This window comes from Gymnogyps californianus, chromosome Z (assembly GCF_018139145.2).
Source record: "Gymnogyps californianus isolate 813 chromosome Z, ASM1813914v2, whole genome shotgun sequence".
NCBI classification, from domain to species: domain Eukaryota; kingdom Metazoa; phylum Chordata; class Aves; order Accipitriformes; family Cathartidae; genus Gymnogyps; species Gymnogyps californianus.
In genome coordinates, this window is record NC_059500.1 from 83608684 (window position 1) to 83628809 (window position 20126).

General features: G+C 43.6%; 2 protein-coding genes across 2 annotated transcripts in view; one reads left to right on the top strand and one right to left on the bottom strand.

The window, feature by feature from the left end:
- The window catches only part of MBD2 (methyl-CpG binding domain protein 2), a 41723-nt gene extending 32811 nt beyond the window's left edge, over positions 1-8912 (bottom strand). The window contains exon 1 of the mRNA XM_050913095.1: positions 8751-8912. Coding sequence (XP_050769052.1) covers positions 8751-8863 — 113 coding nt within the window. The 5' untranslated portion in view covers positions 8864-8912. The remainder of the gene's footprint in view (positions 1-8750) is intronic.
- A 1247-nt stretch (positions 8913-10159) lies between these two features.
- Positions 10160-20030, top strand: POLI (DNA polymerase iota). The gene is given in 11 exon segments (XM_050913331.1): positions 10160-10280; positions 10915-11040; positions 11753-11917; positions 12726-12878; positions 13887-14123; positions 14821-14999; positions 15272-15363; positions 16419-16479; positions 16482-16551; positions 17792-17994; positions 19065-20030. Coding segments are annotated over 11 exon segments (2202 nt in total). The 5' UTR covers positions 10160-10189; the 3' UTR covers positions 19890-20030.
- Positions 20031-20126: the final 96 nt, after the last annotated feature.

Consider the following 20126-nt stretch of genomic DNA (forward strand, 5'->3'; position numbering starts at 1 on the left):
GATTATCTTCAATCTCTAACCTGCTCTTGCTGCAAAGCTTTCTCTTACCTGCAGAGAAAGCTCCATGAGGTAAAAGTCAAATAAAAGGCCTATTTGCAGAGGCTTTATTTGAACATCTATTAAATAGTTAGTATGCACTAATGGAAAAGAGTGAGGTTATAGAACCTATTTAAACCAGTATGTCTATATAAAAGCCTGCTACTTACACATCTTGGTTGAAACTAAGAAACAGCATGTTCTGCTTTTTTTTTTTTTTCTTCCCCGCTAAAGGTGTTAAAACCAAGTTTAAGTTCAAACTTAGTTTTGAGTAGAAAAGAAAGGCGGAAGGAGAGGTTTTCTTCTCTCTGAGAAGGCACTCTGGATGATACTCTGGAGATATCTTAGAAGTCAAACTGAAAAGGATGTTGAAGAAAGCTTAGACTTCGAAGTCCCACTTGCTGCAAAAGAGTTTTAAAATGCATTGCTCCAAGTTCACATACTCTAAAATTCAGCTGCTACAAAAGTCAGAATCATGGACCACTACATTAAGGAAACATTACACAGATATGGGAGAAACCAGTAAAATTAGCCCTCATCCACATGTTCTGCATATTCGTTAATTTTACACTGACTTCTTTCATGCAACAAGCAGCAAGTGGAAGTGTTCTTTCAGGGTGCTGTGACATAGCAGAGCCTCTGGTCTGACTAAATCTCAGCGTGACCCAACGTTGAGACAATTTAGAATTGCAAGATCAATGTGGGATTACACAGGAATATCTCCACAAAGAATTTCAATAATAGATTGTTGTAAGATTGTTATTTTTATAAGCATTAACTAAAAAAGTTACAAATATTTAGTCTTACCTAAAGACAGTTAACTTCCTATAGCTTTTTAAAAAAATTGTTAACTTCAATTAGAAGTTTCTGGGTTTTTTTTTTCCAAATAGAAATATTATATTTAGTGTACCTGAGAGACTTAGTTCTACCATAGGCGACACATGTATCAGCACTTAAACTTTATCCTGTCAAATTAAACACTGTACAACGTTTTTCGACATAACCAATTAACGAAAAACAGCACACCTCAAAAGAGGGGACATGCAACAACATCTAAAAAGTATTCTTTCAATGACATTATCAAGGCTCAAATCACTTTATACAAGATTAAATTAAGAACACAACCCTTCACCTCCAGCTATACGCTTGTGCAAATTCACATACCATACAAACTGAAGTTCTTAGGGGGCTGAAGGTGATTATGTTATATAATGAGCTTGCAAGGAACTTTATTAAAAAAGACACTTTTCAGATGTTTCCTGTGAAGCAGTAGGGCAAGCTAATTAACATACAAGGAAGTTACCTTGAATTTTATCGTACAGCAAAACCTACTTGATACTAGCCTGTCTGGCCCCCTCCCCAGTTCAAAATGCACAGCAAGTTTACAGGCAAGATAGTTGTGTGGCTTATTAAAATAATAACCTTGCTGGCAGACATTTTTGGGTTTGGTTGCTCTCAAAAAAATTTTGGCAAACTTCCTTTTTTTTTATTTTGAGCTTTTGCTTGCTGGCCGTCCCCATCAAACAGATTTTGGAGGAAAATTTCAACCGCAGCAAGCTAGATGCTCCAACAGCAGATGATAACAGGGAAAACATGCCGTCTTTGCCAAGTTTAAAATGTCTTGCTTTTCAAAGCAGCTCTAGCTTCACAGTTTTGCAGCAGTGGCTAAAATGATAAGAAACTGAAGAAGGAGAAGGTGTGATTTCATGGCTATTAAAACTACAACTCATTCCCTTAATTTAGTATTTACACCCTCTACTACAGCACTGCAGGGTCAGTCTAAACAAATCAGTCACACCACCTATCCCAAGGTGGCCAGCAGTTGCGCAGTTCCTGTTTTCTCAGGATCCCGTCTGGCAGGCTGTAGTCTGACCTAGAGGAGTGCTCAACAGCCGCACACCAATGAAGAGGAACAAAAACGCTAAACACTTTTGAAAAGGCATTTCAGATTAAAGACATCTCGATTTGGCTATGTAACAGACGTAGAGCAAGGCAAAGTATTTCTACCAATGAGTCCCCTCCACAGGTTGGGAATGGAGCCCAGAAAAGTAAGGAGATTGAAAATATATCCGAGCATTTAGCAGTGCAAGAGTAAATAAGACCACAGAAATCCCACAATAAAATTAGTTGTTTGATCTTATGTTCAAGGGAACCTAATATTGGACAGCTGCTGACTAAAGCCTCCTAGGTAGCTGACCTCTAAGGGAACATGACAGATTTGTTCACCACATTATAAAGACTGCTCTGCAATTGTTGGAGATATCTTTCCTCAAAGATTTGTTTGCAAATACTCAAACACACACTCTAAAATGTTCAAAGATTTGGTAAAGAAGTCACTACACGAATGGCATAACAGAATACATTTTCATGCCTTCAAAGGAGTTCAGCATTCGGTATCTAACTTCGCTTGCAACAAAAATATACTTTTTACACAATAGTACATATAGTTTATACCACCACACTAAATCACCAACAGCAATTGACACCAATAAACTGTAAAAGGTTAATTTCTAGATTGTTATTTAATCTTCTATTTATGGAAATATTTTGGATTAATTTATTATATCATTATTATACTTCTATGTTTCCTGAACAACCTGATGAGCTCCTTTGCTGGGACCAAGGACTGACTAATTTTGCCCTCTGTCCTCGTTTTGTAAAATCAAGTCAGAGTTACCACTATGACTTCGTAATAATAATTATTATCATTCCATACAGGGATGAATTCACTCTATAAAGAAAATAAATTTATTTTACATACTAAGACCCTACTAGCCAGCATGGTTCAACCAGCATTCCCCGTGCTGCCCCAAACTTAAGTAGGGGAGATTGTTACCATGCATTTTCAGAGATCAATGCAGGTAATTGAGCCATGGAAATACAAAATAACGCCCGTTCCACTTAAACTTCTTTCTTACATTCTCCTGCCAACAAGCAAAACAAAAGGCAGGCAAAATATTCAAACTAAAACCTACAGATGATCAGAGAAAGCCTACACAAGAAAACTTGGGCTAACCTGTTTGTTATTATCGTTGGCCTTGTGTTGGTTTTCATTTAAGTTTAGACAAGCAGTACAGTTATGAGCAGTGAAGGAGAAAAGATGCAGACTTTCAGAAGAGATTAGAAGAACAAGATGGCAACTGAAAATTCTCCTCAATGACGGCCGGCCCCTGAAGTGGGAGCACTGCAGAAAAAAGATGTAATAGGAGCAGCACGAAGAAATTAACAAGCAGCTAATGGCAGCGATCTTTTTCTTGCACAGAAGGTGAAGAACATTCTCAAAATTTAGACCTCACTATTAGGACTCTAATTACCTTTGGAAACAAAAAACCAACAAGCCTATGTATAACATAAGCACAACTGAGCATCACTCAGGAAGTCATGACTTGCTCGCTTTCAAAGACAAAGGTAAAGGTCTCCCTAACAAAAAAAAAAGGGGGGGGGGGGGAGCGGGGAGCACAGAATTAAACTAATCTTGCTGTCACTGGAAACTCTCCAGCATTTATCTTACTGTCAAACCACAAAACAAACTTCAAAGGGATGTCTGTTTGCCCCATGGGTACACCTATACTGGAAAAGCTTTTGTAGTTAAACTTAACAGTCTATTAGAATCCACTGAAAGCAGTGTCAACTACTTGGCTTTTTTAACCTCGATTAGAAAAAAAGTAGAGTAGTTCTTGCTTGCTTTTTTCCCATGAAGAACAAATGCATCAAAACAGAATATTAACTTGCTGCTGCTGTGAAAGAAGTAATTTCATGTTAGAGTTTAAGAAACATTTTTCAACAGGTAAACGCTCTAGGGGGTTATATACACTAAAGGGATTTTACCAACAAAAAGAAGGGGTAAAGAAAACAGAAGCTGAGATACCCATGTTCAAAGTTCCCACTTCACTCAGACTTTTGCAGGACTTTGGAAGCATGACTGAGTCTTTTGGCAGGACAGCAGCACCCCCTACCTCAGAGTACACTGAATAAATAATACTTAAAAAAATCATGATGCCAATTTACTACAGTATGAGGCCCTACATACATAGGTTACTACTAGGAGAGTCACTTAAAAAATGCTCTTTGTGTAGGTACAGTTTCTCAGATAACTTTGATTACAATAACAAGTTATGACAAATTGGAAATATGACTCATACAAGCACAGCAGCTTGATTTAAAAGAAAAATCAGATGTATAGCCTTAAATGTAATATCCTGTCTGTAGACAAAGTGAAAGAATACTTTCAGATTAGCACTCTGCAGATATGGGGAGGGCATTATAAAGGACTTTGTAGCAAAGACAGACAAGTCATTCAGAAAGAGGACTTCCTATTCTTGAGGATCAACAAAAATTACCTTTCAGCTCGCCTTTGCTGTAAGTTGAGCGCTCACTTTATAGTATGGACAAGATGGTCATTAAGAGAATTCCTACCTTCTTTAAACTCGAAAAGATCACGTATATTCCTGGAAGTTGCTACGTATCTCAAACTGATTCAAGAGAACACTGTTTTGTCTCAGCAACATCGTAATCATCTTCTTAACTTTAACCCGTATCATTGTCACTGTGAATATTCCTCGCTCTTGAGACAGGACATCTGTATTCACTACAATACACACTCGAGCTACAGGCACCGCACACCAGACCCATTGCATGTACAACCTTCCAGGACGTTACGTGATGTGTGGATTAAAGTCTAAACCAAGTATTTATTCTGAGAATGCTGTGCTGGTTCTGCATTTGTCCTACATTCAGTATCATGATTTTTAATGCGCTATTCCCTAGATCAAATAAGTTTGTATTACTAAATATAGTAATTCTCTCCTCCCTCAAATTCGGCTCCAGAAGAATTAGATTTTTCTCCATCACTATTAACAAGGATTGCGCAAGCCAAGCCAGGCCTCTGCTGTCACCTGTGCAAGCCTGCTATCCTCAAATCAAGACACACGTGGAAATCTATTTCTTCTGACTGTTTGTAGAAAACTAAGCAACTGGAAGTTTAAGTGAATTATTCTGAAGATGTACAAACTTAAAATGCAATGCACTTTTTTGTCATTGTCCTACAGGTGCCAAAGAAGTACGGTATTACTCTTTAAGCAGTCATGCCAAATTCTGACTATGCAGGCTTTTAGGAAACATTAGTCTGTATAAGGCACACCAACCAAAACCCACTTTGTACCCAACTACATATTTTAACAACGTAGCATTTATTAACATTCTTTTTTTTTTTTTTTTTCCCCAGCAGAACTAGAGTGACATAACTCTTTTGAATGTATCTGGCCTGCTCTACTTACTGGATCAAAACAGATTTTCATTTGTTTTAAATATAGCAGTGCTGAAGTCTGCCTCATAGCTATAACAGAATGAAAAGGCGGGGGGGGGAAGATAAATTTCCTATGCCAGTCCTGCCTGCAGCCATAAAAACATTTTTTTATTTGTTTCACTCTGGTTGTGCAGAAGTAGTCCTGTTACTGCACATAAGTTATTTCTCTAGACATAAATGACTACTTATTTTTCCAAACCTGTAATCTGTAGTGAAATCAAAAAACTCTAAGCTATGAGTTGCCTGGTAAGTTTCTAGTTTCAATTTTGCGGTTGTTTGGCAGAAGATCTGCATCACTGCTAACCATGCTGGAAGGCGTCCTAAAATTTGAAACATTTATTCCTACCACTTTCCCACATTAAAAAGACAGAATTCTAGAGTCAGTGATGAGCAGATTACAGTCTTGCATCTTCAACAAAAATTGTATTAAAGAGTTTCTTAACAAGGTTTTAGGCAAGAGCAGCGGCAAAATCTGAAGGATGAAGGCTCAGATCATCACACAGAAGGGGCTAACCTCAAAAGCTGTGTTTTGATCTAGTATAGTATTTGTGAAGTATTTCCACCACACCCCTCTTTTAATAGCTTTTTTATGATAATCACGAAGGTCAGAAGACTCATGGATATATATGAAAAGGGCAAAAAACATCCTTCCAGCAACTACTGGGAGTGTTTTACTTTATCTGAGCAACTGGTTCACATCTTCCTAAAGCGTGACGTGTTAAAATACCATAAAGCAGTCCTGAAACAAGCAAGTTTCCCAATGCAAATAAGGTACATTGCAACATGTATTAATCTTGCAAGAGTTGTTCTTAATTACTATTATTATTTAGACCATCACAGTAAATTAAGTTTTGTCCAATCCCTTTTGGGTTTTTTCCTAGCCTTAAGAAATCATAAAAACATAAACCTCAGGTTTTCAGTCAGCTAACTAAGGTGCCTTAATGAACTTAATGAGGTTACATACCATTCTTTGCAAAGCAAAAACTAAAACCTGGAAATACTAGAACTTACTGCATTTTTCCCATGTTTTCATAGTTTAATTAAGGATCTGTAATACACAAAACACTGACACCCCTACATTCTGATGGGACAAACGTGGCTAAACGCAAGTGTTTTTAAAAGAGGTCATTCTGAGCAAATAGCTGAAGTTACTTGGGCCTTCTACATTAAAGATATTCCAACATAGTCAGCAGTGACTGTCTGGCTTGAGAAAAGTCTGGCATTTAATGCTGGAAAGAATAATCCCACGCAGAAAGTTCAGTTTAGGAATCTGCAGAAAACCAGGACCCATCCAGAAAACAGGATTCGGATTGTAGACTCAAGCGCAACCGTTCAGACAGGCTTCACGAGGCAGCACCGCAGAAAGGCAAGGCAGATGCAGAGAGACAGGCAGGGATGCCAGATGCTACCCAATCATCTGCCGCAATATCAGCATACGGTTGGGAGCGCAAGTCAGACAAAGGCGGTAAGACAAAACCAGAACTTGTCTAAAAAAGTTTTCAATCGGATTCATTCAAAAACCTCACAAAAAATCGACATTCCTCCTCCACGCCTAGCAATCCTTTTGTCGGCCGTTTAATTTTCTTTAGTGGCAACACGTGACCGGTCAAATGATGCCATATTCAACACTGACAGAAACCGACTTTTCCATTAGCTGGTATCTGAGAGGGAGCAAGCACGACTTCTCACTCCTCCAGCTGGGCGGCAGAAAGACTGAGTCCGTTCACTGCAACAAAAGGAGACTGCTAGGCCTGCTCGGAAACAGCAATGTTAGGGAGAGGTTTCAGGTGCGGTTCATCAGATGCATCTAGAGCTATAAATAGAGGTGCTGTGGGTAAGAGGTTAGCCGTTGCAGAAGACAGCTTCCTCTGCTGTGCAGCAGGCTGACTTACAGAGGCATGGCCTAAGAGCAAGGCTCCAGAATTTATTTGATTTCTGCCCTGAGAAAAGAGCTATCTTTTCAGTTTCTGAAAGCAAGCGGGAGGGTGAAACAAAATTAGGTTGCTGTTGCTTCTCTTGGTTTTACTATAACCCGTGCAGCAATAGCGAGAACATTTAGCAGTGGCAAGACTTCTCCAATTTTCACATGCTCTTAACTTTGCTAAAATTTCAACTGTTGTTACCAACGGTAGGCTTCCTAATTAATTCAGTGGGGGGGGTGTATGTGTCCCACCAATGACCTAACTATTTTGGTAGGACGTCTCGGGTACAGATGACAGCAACTCTGACTTAGTTTAAATGCGGGGGGGGGGGGGGTGTTCTCTTTAGCCTGATCCTGCTCTGCTGAAAACCTAGGCTCGGGAGGGTTGCCACGGGCCAGCGTCCAGCAGCACTAGCACCCCTCTTCCCAAAGGAAAACCGGGCTGAGGGGCTCCTTACAAGCCCTGCTGGCTCGCCGGCTGCCCAGCAGTCAGCCCTGCAGTCAGCCCTGCGCTGGCAGTCGCCTGGTGGTGGCAGGGAACCGTGCAGCATCGCTACAGCCAGCCGGCGGCTCCTCCCGAGCGAGGGGCACGGCTGGCCGCCCGGGGCTCCTGCACACGCGGCAGAAGGAGCTCCGGCGGGGGCGGCGAGCGGCGGGGGGGGGGGGGGGGGGAGCCTGGCCTCCAGCCCGCCCTGCGGGAGCCTCGCCCCGAGGCCCCCCACGCCGCCGGCGGGAGCCGCTGTCCTGCGCGTACGGCCCCCGCAGGCGGCGGCCAACCGATCCCCAGCGCCGAGGCCACCCCCGCTGCCTCGGGGCGCTGCCCGAGGAGAGACGCCCGTCCGCCCCCTCCTCTCCCGGCGCCGGTGCTCTCCTCAGCGCGGCGGTGAGGGCCGCTCCCCACAACGGCCCCTGTCAGGCGGGCGGCCGCGACCACCCAGCGGCCCCTGACAGGAGGCGGCGGGAGGGGACCGGCCTCCCCCCCCCTGACAGGGGAGCCATGGCGGGAGGGCACCGGCCTCACCCCCCTGACAGGCGGGCCATGGCGGGAGGGGACCGGCCCTCTGACAGGCGTGCGGGGACCGAACCCCATCCTCCCACCGGCCCCTGACAGGCGGGCGGCGGGAGCGGACCGAGCCCCTCAGCCGCCCCCCTGGCAGGCGAGCCGCGGCGGGAGGGGAGCGGCGCCTCCCCGACAGGCGGGCGACAGGAGGGGAACCGGCCCTCCCCTCTGACAGGCGGGCCGGCGGGAGGGGAGCGGGACTCCCCGCGGCCCCTGACAGGCGGGCGGCGGGAGGGGACCGGCACCGGCACCGACCCTCCCCGCCGCCCCTGACAAGGGGGAGCTCGGGGAGCAGGTGGCGGCGCCGGGGTGCGGAGGCGGGGGGGGGGGGGAAGTGGAGGAGCTCTGGCGCCGGTCCCTGCCCGGGCCGGCCCCGTCCCGCCGGGAGAGCGGACTGTCACGGGCCGGGCGGCCCCGCCGGCACGTACCTGAAGTAGTAGACATCGCTCTTGCCGGCGCTGAGGCCCGACTTGCGGATCACCTCTTCCTTCTTCCAGCCCGGGGGCAGCGCGGGGCAGTCCATCCTGCCCTGCTTCTCCATGCACCGGGCGCAGGGCCCGAGGCGGCGGCGGCGGAGGAGGAGGAGGAGGAGGAGGGACGAGCGGGGAAGGGGCTCGCCCGGCGCCCAGCCCGCGGCGCTCGCAACAAGAGCTTTATTGTTCCCGGACACGGCCGGGGCCGGGACCCCCTGGCGATGGCGGCCGCGGCGCGCTGTTCGGCGCCAGGAGCGCGGGCTGCGCGCGCAGCCGGCGGAGCGCTCGCCCGGCGCCCGCTTCCGCGGCCGAGCCCCGGAATCCGTGTCAGCGGCCCTCCGAGCGGGGCGCGGCGCGGCCTAGAGGGGACAGAGCGGCCAACCCCGCCGACCATAGAGAGCGCCGTAGGCGGGACAGAGCGGCCGCGGCGGTGGCGGCGCCGGAGCGGGCTGGGGTAGGGGTTGCCATCGCCGGCATCTTCGGGCGCCTGAGGACGTCCTGCCCGGAGGGAGCCGCACCGGGAGGGCTCGGGCCCTCCGGCGGCGGAGGCTGGAGGAACCCCAGAGCGGAACGGCGCCGGCAGGTGCTGGGGCAGGAGGAGACCGTCCGTCACGTCCCGCGTGTCCCCCAGCGTGAGGGAGAGCGATGCTCGGCGGTTGTTGGGGCCGGTTTGGGGACATGCTGCGGCATTAAGAGCCCATCGGGACAGGGACGGCAACAAACCCGCTCTACCACAGACCTGAATTCACCCATTTTCTCCTCTAAAGTGCCCATGAACAAAACACTTCCCTGGATCCCCCACGTTCAGTTTATTCGCGTCCTCTACGCTCCAACCACCACGACGTCGTCCCCTCACCGGGCTGACAGCCCTCAGCGGTCCCGGCCGGGGGCCGCTGCCCTCCCGCTCGCTCCGGGGACCCGCGGGTTCTGCCGAGCTCGGGGCGGTTTGCCGCAGCACGACGCTGACTTCGCACCACGAACTCCCCGTCGGACACCCGGCAATCCCGTAACGGAGCCACCGCTTCTCGGCCGCCCCGCCACCACAGCGCAAAGCCCACGTCGCACAACCCAAGGGCTGCGTCCCTATGTCCCTCCTGCGGAGGCCCCCCGCGCCCTCCTCACAACGGCCCGCCCGCCCGCGGGGGTCCCTCAGGGCTCCGGGGACGGGCTCTGCGGCCTCGTAGCCTACGGGCGGGCGGCGGAGGCCCCGTCCCTCACCCGCCGCCCCCGCCGCGGCGCTAGGACCTGCGCGGCGCGGCACGGCCGGCCGCCTCCTCGGCGGGGCGGGCGCAGCGCGAAGGGAGCGGCGGGAGCGCGGCCGTCCCCGCCGGCGGCGGCGGCGGCGGTTGCAGGGAGCGGCTGTGCGGCGGCGGATGAGTCAGCCCTGAGGCGGCATGGAGCCCTTCCCGCCGCCCACGGAGGAGGAGGACGAGGAGGACTGGCTTCGCCCGCAGCCGGGCGGCGGGGCCGCTCCGCCCGCCCCGTGTGAGCGCAGGCCGCGGGCGGCGGCGGGGAGCAATGGCGCCGGGTGCTGAGGGGAGCGGCAGAGCATACAGAAACAGACCAGCGTTTCATTCGGACTGTATCGACTAATCGGGGGTTTTATTTCAGCTTAGATAAATAAAAGCCCTTTTTCTTATTTTCTTTTGCTTTTTTTAACTTGGCGGGCTTGTTTTCATGGCAGGGGTTGCCGTTTGTTGGATGGTGATTTGCCATCTTCCTCGGCCGCCCCTGGGAAAGGCGGATATCTGATAGAGCTACCTTAGCGGAACTAAAGACAGATTATTTTACAGAAATAAATTTAAAAGAATTGTCAGTGTTCCACTGTGAAAGGATATTGTATCACTAAAGCGATGTTCTGAAATGGTTCAGTGAAAAACAAATACAACTGACCCTCCGCAAACGGGAGTGTTTAGTAGTAAGCCCAGTTGCTATGGATGACTTACGCTCCTAAGTAATCCTAGAATTAATGGAGCGCTAGAACTAGTATAAAACTCGTAAATTTTATATTCTTCTTGTAATATCTGTTTATTAGTATGGATTAATTTAAAATAATAATGGTGACATCACATGTAAGGGGGCTCGTAATTTTTAATCAGTTCATTTACTTTCCTTGCAGCAGGCCACAGCAAGTCTGTATCGGTAAGAAGCGCAGCATCCAGAGTGATTGTGCACGTTGACTTGGACTGCTTTTATGCACAAGTCGAAATGATCCGTAATCCTGAATTAAGAGACAAGCCTTTAGGTATGAGTTACTTTGCTGTTAATTTGGGGATTATGTGTATTCAGGCAGAAGAAACTAAGGACATGAATAAACTAAGGACATGCCTGTGTGGTGAGATACAGGCAGTCACACCGGAGCTGTACCCCCATCCAGAGTGAGCAAGGTGCAGTCTAGATGCCATGTAGCTGTGGCTACAAGATTAATAAATCCTCTTGAGCACAAGTACAGGCGCTTGCCAACGTGTCCGAGCAGTTCTGGGGATTGAAGCTGGTTTATAACGTACATGGGCATAGAGAGGGCTGAGCTCCACAGATGAGCCTGAGCCTTTTGACACAGTCATGCTTAAAGCATGCTTTATTCCATCCTGAAGTTCAGAATGAATGCGAGGCAGTCAGTAGTGTCTACGATCAGTGGAGAAAGTATGTTGTAAAATGACTATTACATAAAGAGCACTTTCACGGATAAGATTGCCTGAAAAGGCTCAAAATTACAATGGGAAAAAGTATCTATAAGGTTTTAAAATGTTCTTACCGTCCAGTAATCTAAATCAAGAGGTCTGTCCTTCTCATAGTCTTGTAACAAGACTGTTGTGTTGGTTTGTTTGCTTGTTCTATGATGTTGTGTTCTGAGCAAAGCATATGCTTCAGTCTTTGCGGTGGCATGAAAGTACTGTGGTCTTCTGGGCAGTACCAGGAAACCTAAACTTTAAAAAACATTTAACCTTTATTTTTAGGTGTGCAACAGAAATACATCGTAGTTACCTGTAACTATGAAGCCAGAAAACTTGGAGTTAAGAAATTGATGTCTGTCAAGGATGCTAAAGAGAAGTGTCCTCAGTTGGCACTGGTTAACGGAGAAGATCTAACTCCATACAGGGAAATGTCATACAAGGTTACAGGTACAAAATTAACGATTTTTCAGTAGAGGACAACCACTTTCTCTTAAACTCTGTGTACACGTGCACACGTATGCAATGGTATATGACATTGTCCTGCTCTAAAAGTTATTAGAATGAGCGTGATACCATGGCGATAATACTTAGAGTCGTATAATGTCATTATTTCATAAAATAAGCGATTAGACTTGGTTGCAATCCGGGTCAGGCACTATAGATGTATCATACTGATGTTATATGGGATCTGTATGCTATGTCAGGATTATGCCCATGTAGTTCTTTAAGAACAATTTTTCTTACTTAAATACTGACTGCAGTAATATATTTCCAAATGTGAAGCAATGGAGGACAGAATGCTGAAGCCTTTGAGTGGGTGAACTTCTCCAGTATCTCTTAATTAAATGATATGCCAGCATTCTCATTGATTACTGCTTTTATCGTTAGCAGTGTTAGCAGGTGAAATAGTAATAACCTAAAAGTGAAAGCCCACCTAGCTGGGAAACAGATTTCCTTAGGAGAAAGTACTGCAGAGGCTAAGAACTATAATTTCAAAAAGAAATGAGGAAAGAAAGAAGAGATTTGGGGAGAAGAAAAGCAGATGACAGAGGTAGCTGTGGGATGAAGAAATACTCTTGTTCTTCACCTTTGCTAAGATAAGTGCCTTATTATTTTATCTGGAAGAGAACACAGTTTCTCTTCGTGCAAGCATCCTACTTGAACCCATGGGAAATCAGCTGTGGATTGAGGCAGACATGAAAAGCTCACATTATTAGTTGTGTGCATATTATCCTTGGGTATCTTTTCCTCCTAGAGTTGTTGGGGGAATTTTGTCCACTGGTGGAAAGGCTTGGGTTTGATGAAAATTTTGTGGATATCACAGAGATTGTAGAGAAAAGACTAAACCAGCTACAGCAAAGCGGATGTTCCAGAGTCTGTGTGTCTGGCCATGTGTACAACAACCGAGGTGAGTTAAACATGCTTCATGTTGAAAAACACAGTAAACATTTGTGAAGTTCAGTACAAAGTATCTGTCTGCTTCGAAGTATTGTCCAGAGCTGAACAGCTGGAAACTTGTATTGCTCTGTGCTTGCTTTCTGTATTTGAGAGTACATGAATCACAAATGTTAATCAGCGTTCCAATTAAATCGTACAAAAAGTAAATCACTGGGGTAGATAAGCATGCACAATGATGTGGGAGAACAGATTTTCATTGTCCTTTTTTTTTTTTCTTTAAAGTAGTTTTACTGTAGTAAGACAGAATTTTGTTTCAGCTTGAATGTTGTTGTCAATTGGCAAAATTGAATGAGTTTTTTAACGAATTAAAAACAAAAAACAGAGTACATTTTTGCTAGAGCCATTAGGTCAGGAATAGACATATTGAGACTGAAGTAGCTAACTGAGCTGCTTCGTACATCGTCAAACATCAATGCAATAGCTATGCCGTGATATTAATTTCGTGCACTAGGAGGGAAAGCAGTTTTTTTTCCTGGACTTTGAGCTATTGCGATGGCTTTGAATACGGTTTGTAGAGGAGGGAAATGCCGAGTAGTCCTTTTCCTCATTTGGCATTTGCATGTGAGTAATAAAGGCTTAGCTGCAAGGCAGCCCTCTAAATTAAAGATTTGTAAATCTCTGCTTTGGTTACATGGGTACAAGAATCTGTGATATTTAACACTTTTCTTTGACATCTCTTAATATATTGTATTTTATATTTAAAATACTCCCTGAACATTATGCTTCCTGGACAGTATGCCCCTGCTTTTGGACAGCAAGCAGTCTCCCTTCTACCAGGGTTTTTGGGAGATAGCAGTGAGGTTAAACTTGGACACAGAAGCCATGGCAATACCACTTGACCCGTGAGAGCATACTTTCTTGTCCTGCTTTAATGCAATGTCAAAAATATCTAAATCTAGAGAATTAGCTAACTAGGTGACTGTTTACATACTGAACACCACTTTCTTTTTCTTTGCAGCTATCAATTTGCACGATACAACGCATGTAAGACTAGTTATTGGATCTCATATTGCAGAGGAGTTCAGGGAAGCCATATATGCGAGACTGGGCCTCACAGGCTGTGCAGGAGTGGCCTCTAACAAATTACTGTCTAAACTAGTATCTGGGACCTTTAAACCAAATCAGCAAACAGTTCTTCTGCCTGAAAGCTGTCAAGATCTAATACGCAGCCTCGATCGCATCCAAAAAGTGCCTGGTAAGTACAGTGCTATGAGCATAGATGTAGAGCATATTGACAACTCTTAAGATGATAAGAAAAAATACTAAAAAAAATTATAGTTGAAATAATTTTAAAATCTAGTTCTCGCAAGCAGGCAGTGGGGTGTGCAGGTGCGTGTTTAGGGTGCTTTCTTTTTTTTCATAAGCTGTTTGAGTTTTGTTTAGCAGAAGGAGTGAAAGGACCTGGGTTTTTTTAATTTTCGGTTGTGACATAAATGTGTTGTAGCACTTTACAAGGTACCTTCAAAAATACTAAAATCTCAGTTTATTTTTATTGAAGCCCAAACATTGTGGTTGATACTAGGTTTTAGATACAAGCTTTTTTAAACTTGCTGATTGGAAACCTACTGACAGTTATTAAAACAGTCTATTGGAGCCTGATCGAATACTCTGAGGAAGTACTCTTCCTGATATTCTACACTGACGCTGTGCTGTTGGCCAGGAAGCATTGATGTAGGCTACAGACACAGGCAGACCTTTGCTGTGTCCCAGTATGGCTTTTTTAATGGCAGATTCTAAAACTCGAATGGAAGCTCACCTAAAATGTTGCTGAAAAGCCTGCATTGCAGTAGTGAAAATAACTGCCAGTACTATGTGGGTGGGCATTTTTTATATATGTGGGTTTTTTTTTTTTTTCCACTTTTCTGTGTGTTTTTAATACACATTTTGTTTAGGCATTGGCTACAAAACTACCAAACGTCTTGAAACGCTGGGTGTTAGGAACGTGTGTGATCTCCAAGCGTTTCCGTCTGCTGCGTTAGAGAAGGAACTAGGTGTTTCTATCGCTCAGCGGATCCAAAAACTCAGCTACGGAGAAGATGACTCCCCTGTGACTCCATCAGGCCCTCCTCAGGTACAAGTATTGTTCTGAAGTACTTTATAAAGAGCAAAAAAATTGCTTTTAGTTTTATACAGCTTTGCTGGATTAACCAAAATGATGCATTTTTGTATGTATTCTCTAGTACAACTCAAATTAATGTATAATTCTCCTGAAATTCAGTTGAGCTCTGAGTGTCAAAGATATTTTGGTGTTAATTCTACACACTTAATTGTGATACTTTTTTTCCTCTTCAGAATTTTGAAGTAAATATAAAATTGAAAGGACTAATGTGGTTTTTTTTTTAGTCCTTTAGTGATGAAGATTCCTTTAAAAAATGTTCATCAGAAGTGGAAGTCAAAGAGAAAATTGAAGAACTGCTTCCTGACCTATTAGACAGGTGACTGTCTTCAGTAGCTCTTTTTGATGACTGAAATTGTGACCTGCAGGGACTTGGAGCGTGTGTTAGGTTTGTCTCACACTCTACATTTCTTCTCTCAGCAAAATGCATTTATAGGGGCAGCACCTGCCTCTCCAACTTCCCCTTTGGTCTTTTTTTCTCAGTTCATGGATTGTCCTGCTGTATTGCCCCACTTTCCTCTTGCCCCCATCTTTTGTCTTGCCCCCAGCCTGGCTGCCAGCCCTTCCATTCCTATGCAGCTTCTCTGATAAGGATCTTTGCATATTCCATTTGCTGATGCTTCTCTGTTGCTTTGGCTGTGTATCACAGTATTTAGTGCATCTTCACTAATCTCTGTGAAGGACCCTAGGTTTTCTTTCCATAAGTGACTTGCTCTACTTTCAGACCCTTGGTGATCACCATTTATGCGTGTCTGCCGTTCCACAGCTTATTTTTCTGTCAGTCTGAAAGAACGTTTTCATTTCATTCACAAAATTTGACGTGAGGCTGTTTGTCCTATCTTGTTTACAACATGTAGAATTGAGAAATATTTTTTTGTAGGGAAAATACCGCCCCCCCCCCAATGCCTTTTGGAGGGGAAAAGAAACAATTACATACTTTGTTTCTTAGCCTTCTTCCAAAAGCCAGCTAACCTTTTGTGCTAAAGTGGGGATGTTTCCTTGAAAAGCAAAAAGGAGAGCTAAAAGCTAAGGATTATACAGGGTATAACTGCAAAAACTATACTACTTTTAATGTATACAATATGGAAACGTGGCAATATCGCAGACTGACCCACTTATTTTTCACATTCACTTCAGCTGAACACTCTTGGGGACAGTATTCACATTGTATTGAATTTCTAACTTATGGGTAATTAAGGGAACCAGCTAGGACCCAGAGTTCCCCGTATAATCAGTGGAGTAAAGCCAGAAGTTGGGAGAGATCTGTAATGCTTAATTTGACTTTGTAACCTAGATGCTGTGACAGTTTCCATAGACCCTCTGAAAAATACTCGTAGTAATAGTTACTGCTTTGTGCACATTAATGCTCCATAGAATACACAAAGATGGAAGACAACCACACACAGTAAGATTGACCATACGCCAGTTCTCCTCAACAATAAATGGTTTAATCGGGAAAGTCGTCAGTGTCCTATTCCACCTCATCTCATTCAGAAATTTGGAAAAGGTAAACTTAGAATTTTTTTAAAGTATCAACTTTGTGCTGCTACCACCAAACTTCTCTGTAAAATTCTTTTACTTAATTTTGTGATCATACTCCCTACATTTAATATTTGGAAACTTTTCCATTACTTGTAATGGATATACCTTGATGAGATATGCCAAAAACGTATACAACTTCACTGTAGGAATAAATTCTATGTTACTACCATGTTTTAACCCAGTCTGGCTGGATTCCTGGCAGTAAATTTCTTGGTGGGATGGGAAAGGGCAACTGGGGGCTGCTTCCCAGATTAATAATCTGCTTCTCTCTGTTAGGGATTTGAATTATGTTCTCAGTTTTATTATGTAATAAAATGTCTTTTTTGATGTACCTCAGAAAATTAATAACATAAAGGCTCTCATCCTTCTCAGACTTAAGCTTTCCAACCAGCAATTGCAACTCATTTGACACTTCATTCAGATTGGGGTGAGGAAATAAATCTGAATCACTGCTGTATCAGCACACAGAATCACTGTTCCCCAACTTTGATTCCTGGATTACTCCCCACAGCCCCAGAGAAGCTATTGAAACTCTCTGTAGCTTCTCACTTCAGAATCGCTACTGGACTTCTACATTGGAGGAGACTTAACAATTACTGTCAGCTCATATAGTCGTGCAAACTCCAATAAAACATGTTGTTATTACCTGTGTTGGGGTAATGTTATACACCTACATGGCTCTGTAAAGGTCCTTTTTGGTAGAATTAGATCAGTTTTCAAATCTAGTCAGCTTGGCTTGTATTCCGTAATTATTCTTTTCTAACATAAGTACATACCATAAAGTAATCTTCACAGGTGTGGAATTAAGCATTTTTACTGGAGGGGAAAAAAACGCCTGTTATTCAGTTCAGGACATACCTGACAGGGCAGAATGAACATCTTGGCGACTATATTGACAGATTATTTTGGAAGCCTTTAGCAGTGTTTAGAGTTTAATACTTCAGGAATTCATGTTTTGAGATGAATAAAGGCTCCCTTAGTGTATATAGATGGAGTTATAAATATTCTCATATTGCTAAGAATAACACTGTATTTTCAACTTCTTAGATTATGCTTGATCTCTTATTTTTGTGTACATGCAAAATGTTGAAAGTTCAAAATGTGGAGTTAGAAGTTTGCCTTTGTACTTTGCTATTTAAATTAATCTTGTTCAGTCAGTTACTTTTGATTATATACTTTTTTTCCCCCAACCTTTTTTCTTTTAGAAAGCAGCAACATTATATCCCCATTGGTTGATATATTAATGAAACTCTTTCGAAAGATGATAGATGTAGATCTACCATTTCATCTTACCCTTTTGAGTGTCTGCTTCTCCAACCTCAAAGATCTTCCTAGCAGCAAGAAAGGATCAATTGGTTTCTATCTAAAGCAGATGTCACCACCATCAGGCTCTGGTAAACGTGTCCGGGTAAGCTGAAAGATGCTGAAAACTATCTGCAGATAAGAAAGTTCTGAGATATTTCTGTCTTTATTACATAGATTTAAACCTTAAATGAAGATTTATTTGGAGTCTTCTGAGCAGGTGTTAGTTTTTTGCTTTCTTTCAATTAGATAGACTGCTTAAAAGAGGTTTAATACTATCTTGAATGGGACAGCCAACTAGGTTATCAAGCCCCTTAACTGAAGAGAACAGAATTCGCTAAGGGAGAAGTCCAAACTTACGTCTTCTAAAAATAATTGCTGCATTTAGCTGTTCGTTCCAGTAAGATCTGCCCTTTATTTAGCATTTGTGAAACAACAGGCCACTTAGATATTGTCATACTGAAGCATCTTTTACCTTGGACTAAAATCTCCCTAAAGTTGCTTATCATTTACCTTGTTGCTTTTATTAAGATACTTTCACAGTGATTATTTACCTTCCTATGCATTCTCAAGTCTCCCTGTTCAGACTAGAAATGAATCAAAGATTCAGTTCTGTATTGGCCACTAGCACTGGCTTCTGATCTAGTGAGCTTCTAATTCCTGCTCAGAATTGAACACATCTCCTACCTCCCAGCTGCACATGCTAGACAGTGTAGGAGCTGTCTGTGGAAACGCTGCTAAGTATTTCCAAAAGATGCTTTCAGTACATAATACAAAAACTTAGTAACTTCAAAATTATATTGTATAATGAATTTACTCTTTCTGTCTTGACATAGCAATTTTGTGTATTGATAAACTTCTCTGTTTCTCAACTGCTCAGGACTATGATGGATAATGTCATATTGTGTATTCTAAAGCTCCACTGAGTTTTAAAGCAATAAAATGTAACTTTAAGGCATTTGCTACTTTAAAATAAGAAAAGGATTCCTATGTGTATGTACTTTTTAAGGTCTATGTTTGAAAATAAGATTTAAAAAAACACTACTGATCATAAGGAAAAAAAATTACTGTCTGTTAAGGAACAATTTGAAGAACTTGCTGTTAGGAAAATAGTGCTTGGTCACTAGTAGGTTACACAGAACATACTTATGCTTTTATGTACGTTTTTTGCCACAGGAAGTGGAAGATGTCTCACAAGGTGAGGGAAGTGCTTCTTGGAAACAGAACCACAACAAAACTGGAACTACAAAAACTAGGAAACTTTCAGAGGAAAAGAAAAGCAATATAAAAAAAGCAGGAATTCCTGACTTCCCATTTCATTTGTCTCCTGGTGACATTGACCAGGAAGTCTTCAGGGAACTTCCAGAAGATATTCAAAAAGAAATTATTTCTGAAAAAACAGAAGCGATCCCTACTGAGGATGTTTTGGGTCAGCCATCAGTTTGTGTTGCAGAAGAGGTACACAGCACTTCCCCAAATTCTAAGGGACTAAACAGTGATACGCACTCTGCAGGGTGCGGTATACGTCTCACGTCGGCTCATGAACCTGCAGCTGTTCTGGCACACAGCTCCAGGGCCAGTTGTTCTTCTGAGTGTCCCAGAAGTGCACTGACAGGCAGCAGAATGGAAAAACAACCTACTGACTCTCTGAACTTCAGAGGGAGAGATCTGTCATCTCTGGAAGCTGGAGCCAGCCAAACTGTTTTGCATGTCCCTGTCTTGGATAAAGATAAGCAGGCCTTTGAAACAACTTCTGAGGATAAAACTTATAGTAGGCAAGCAGGAATTGTATTTCCGCCTAATGTTGACGCAAAGACTTTTTATGAACTACCTGCAGATGTGCAAAAAGAACTACTAGCTGAATGGAAGAGTCAGGAACCCGTGTCCAAAACATCTATGGATAAACCCCCTGAAAAGCCTAAAACAAATAAAGGAAGAAGGAATACAGCACCATGTTTATCACAGTCTAACAGTTTGCTAAGATATTTTAAGCCACAGTGAAACATTTTTCGTAATAGTGACACTATAAGAATCAGCACTTGAAGGCACTTTGGTTATGAAAAGTTAACTATAAATTGTAAAGATGTGAATATTAAAAATATATTTTGACGACTTTTGACATAAAACCTGCTGGTGACTCTGTGTAAGTAGTAATTTGTCTTATTTTTCTTCCTTATAAATTGACATTTATCTGATGAATCTTTAGTTGTCCTAAAAATATTATAGCATGCAAACATA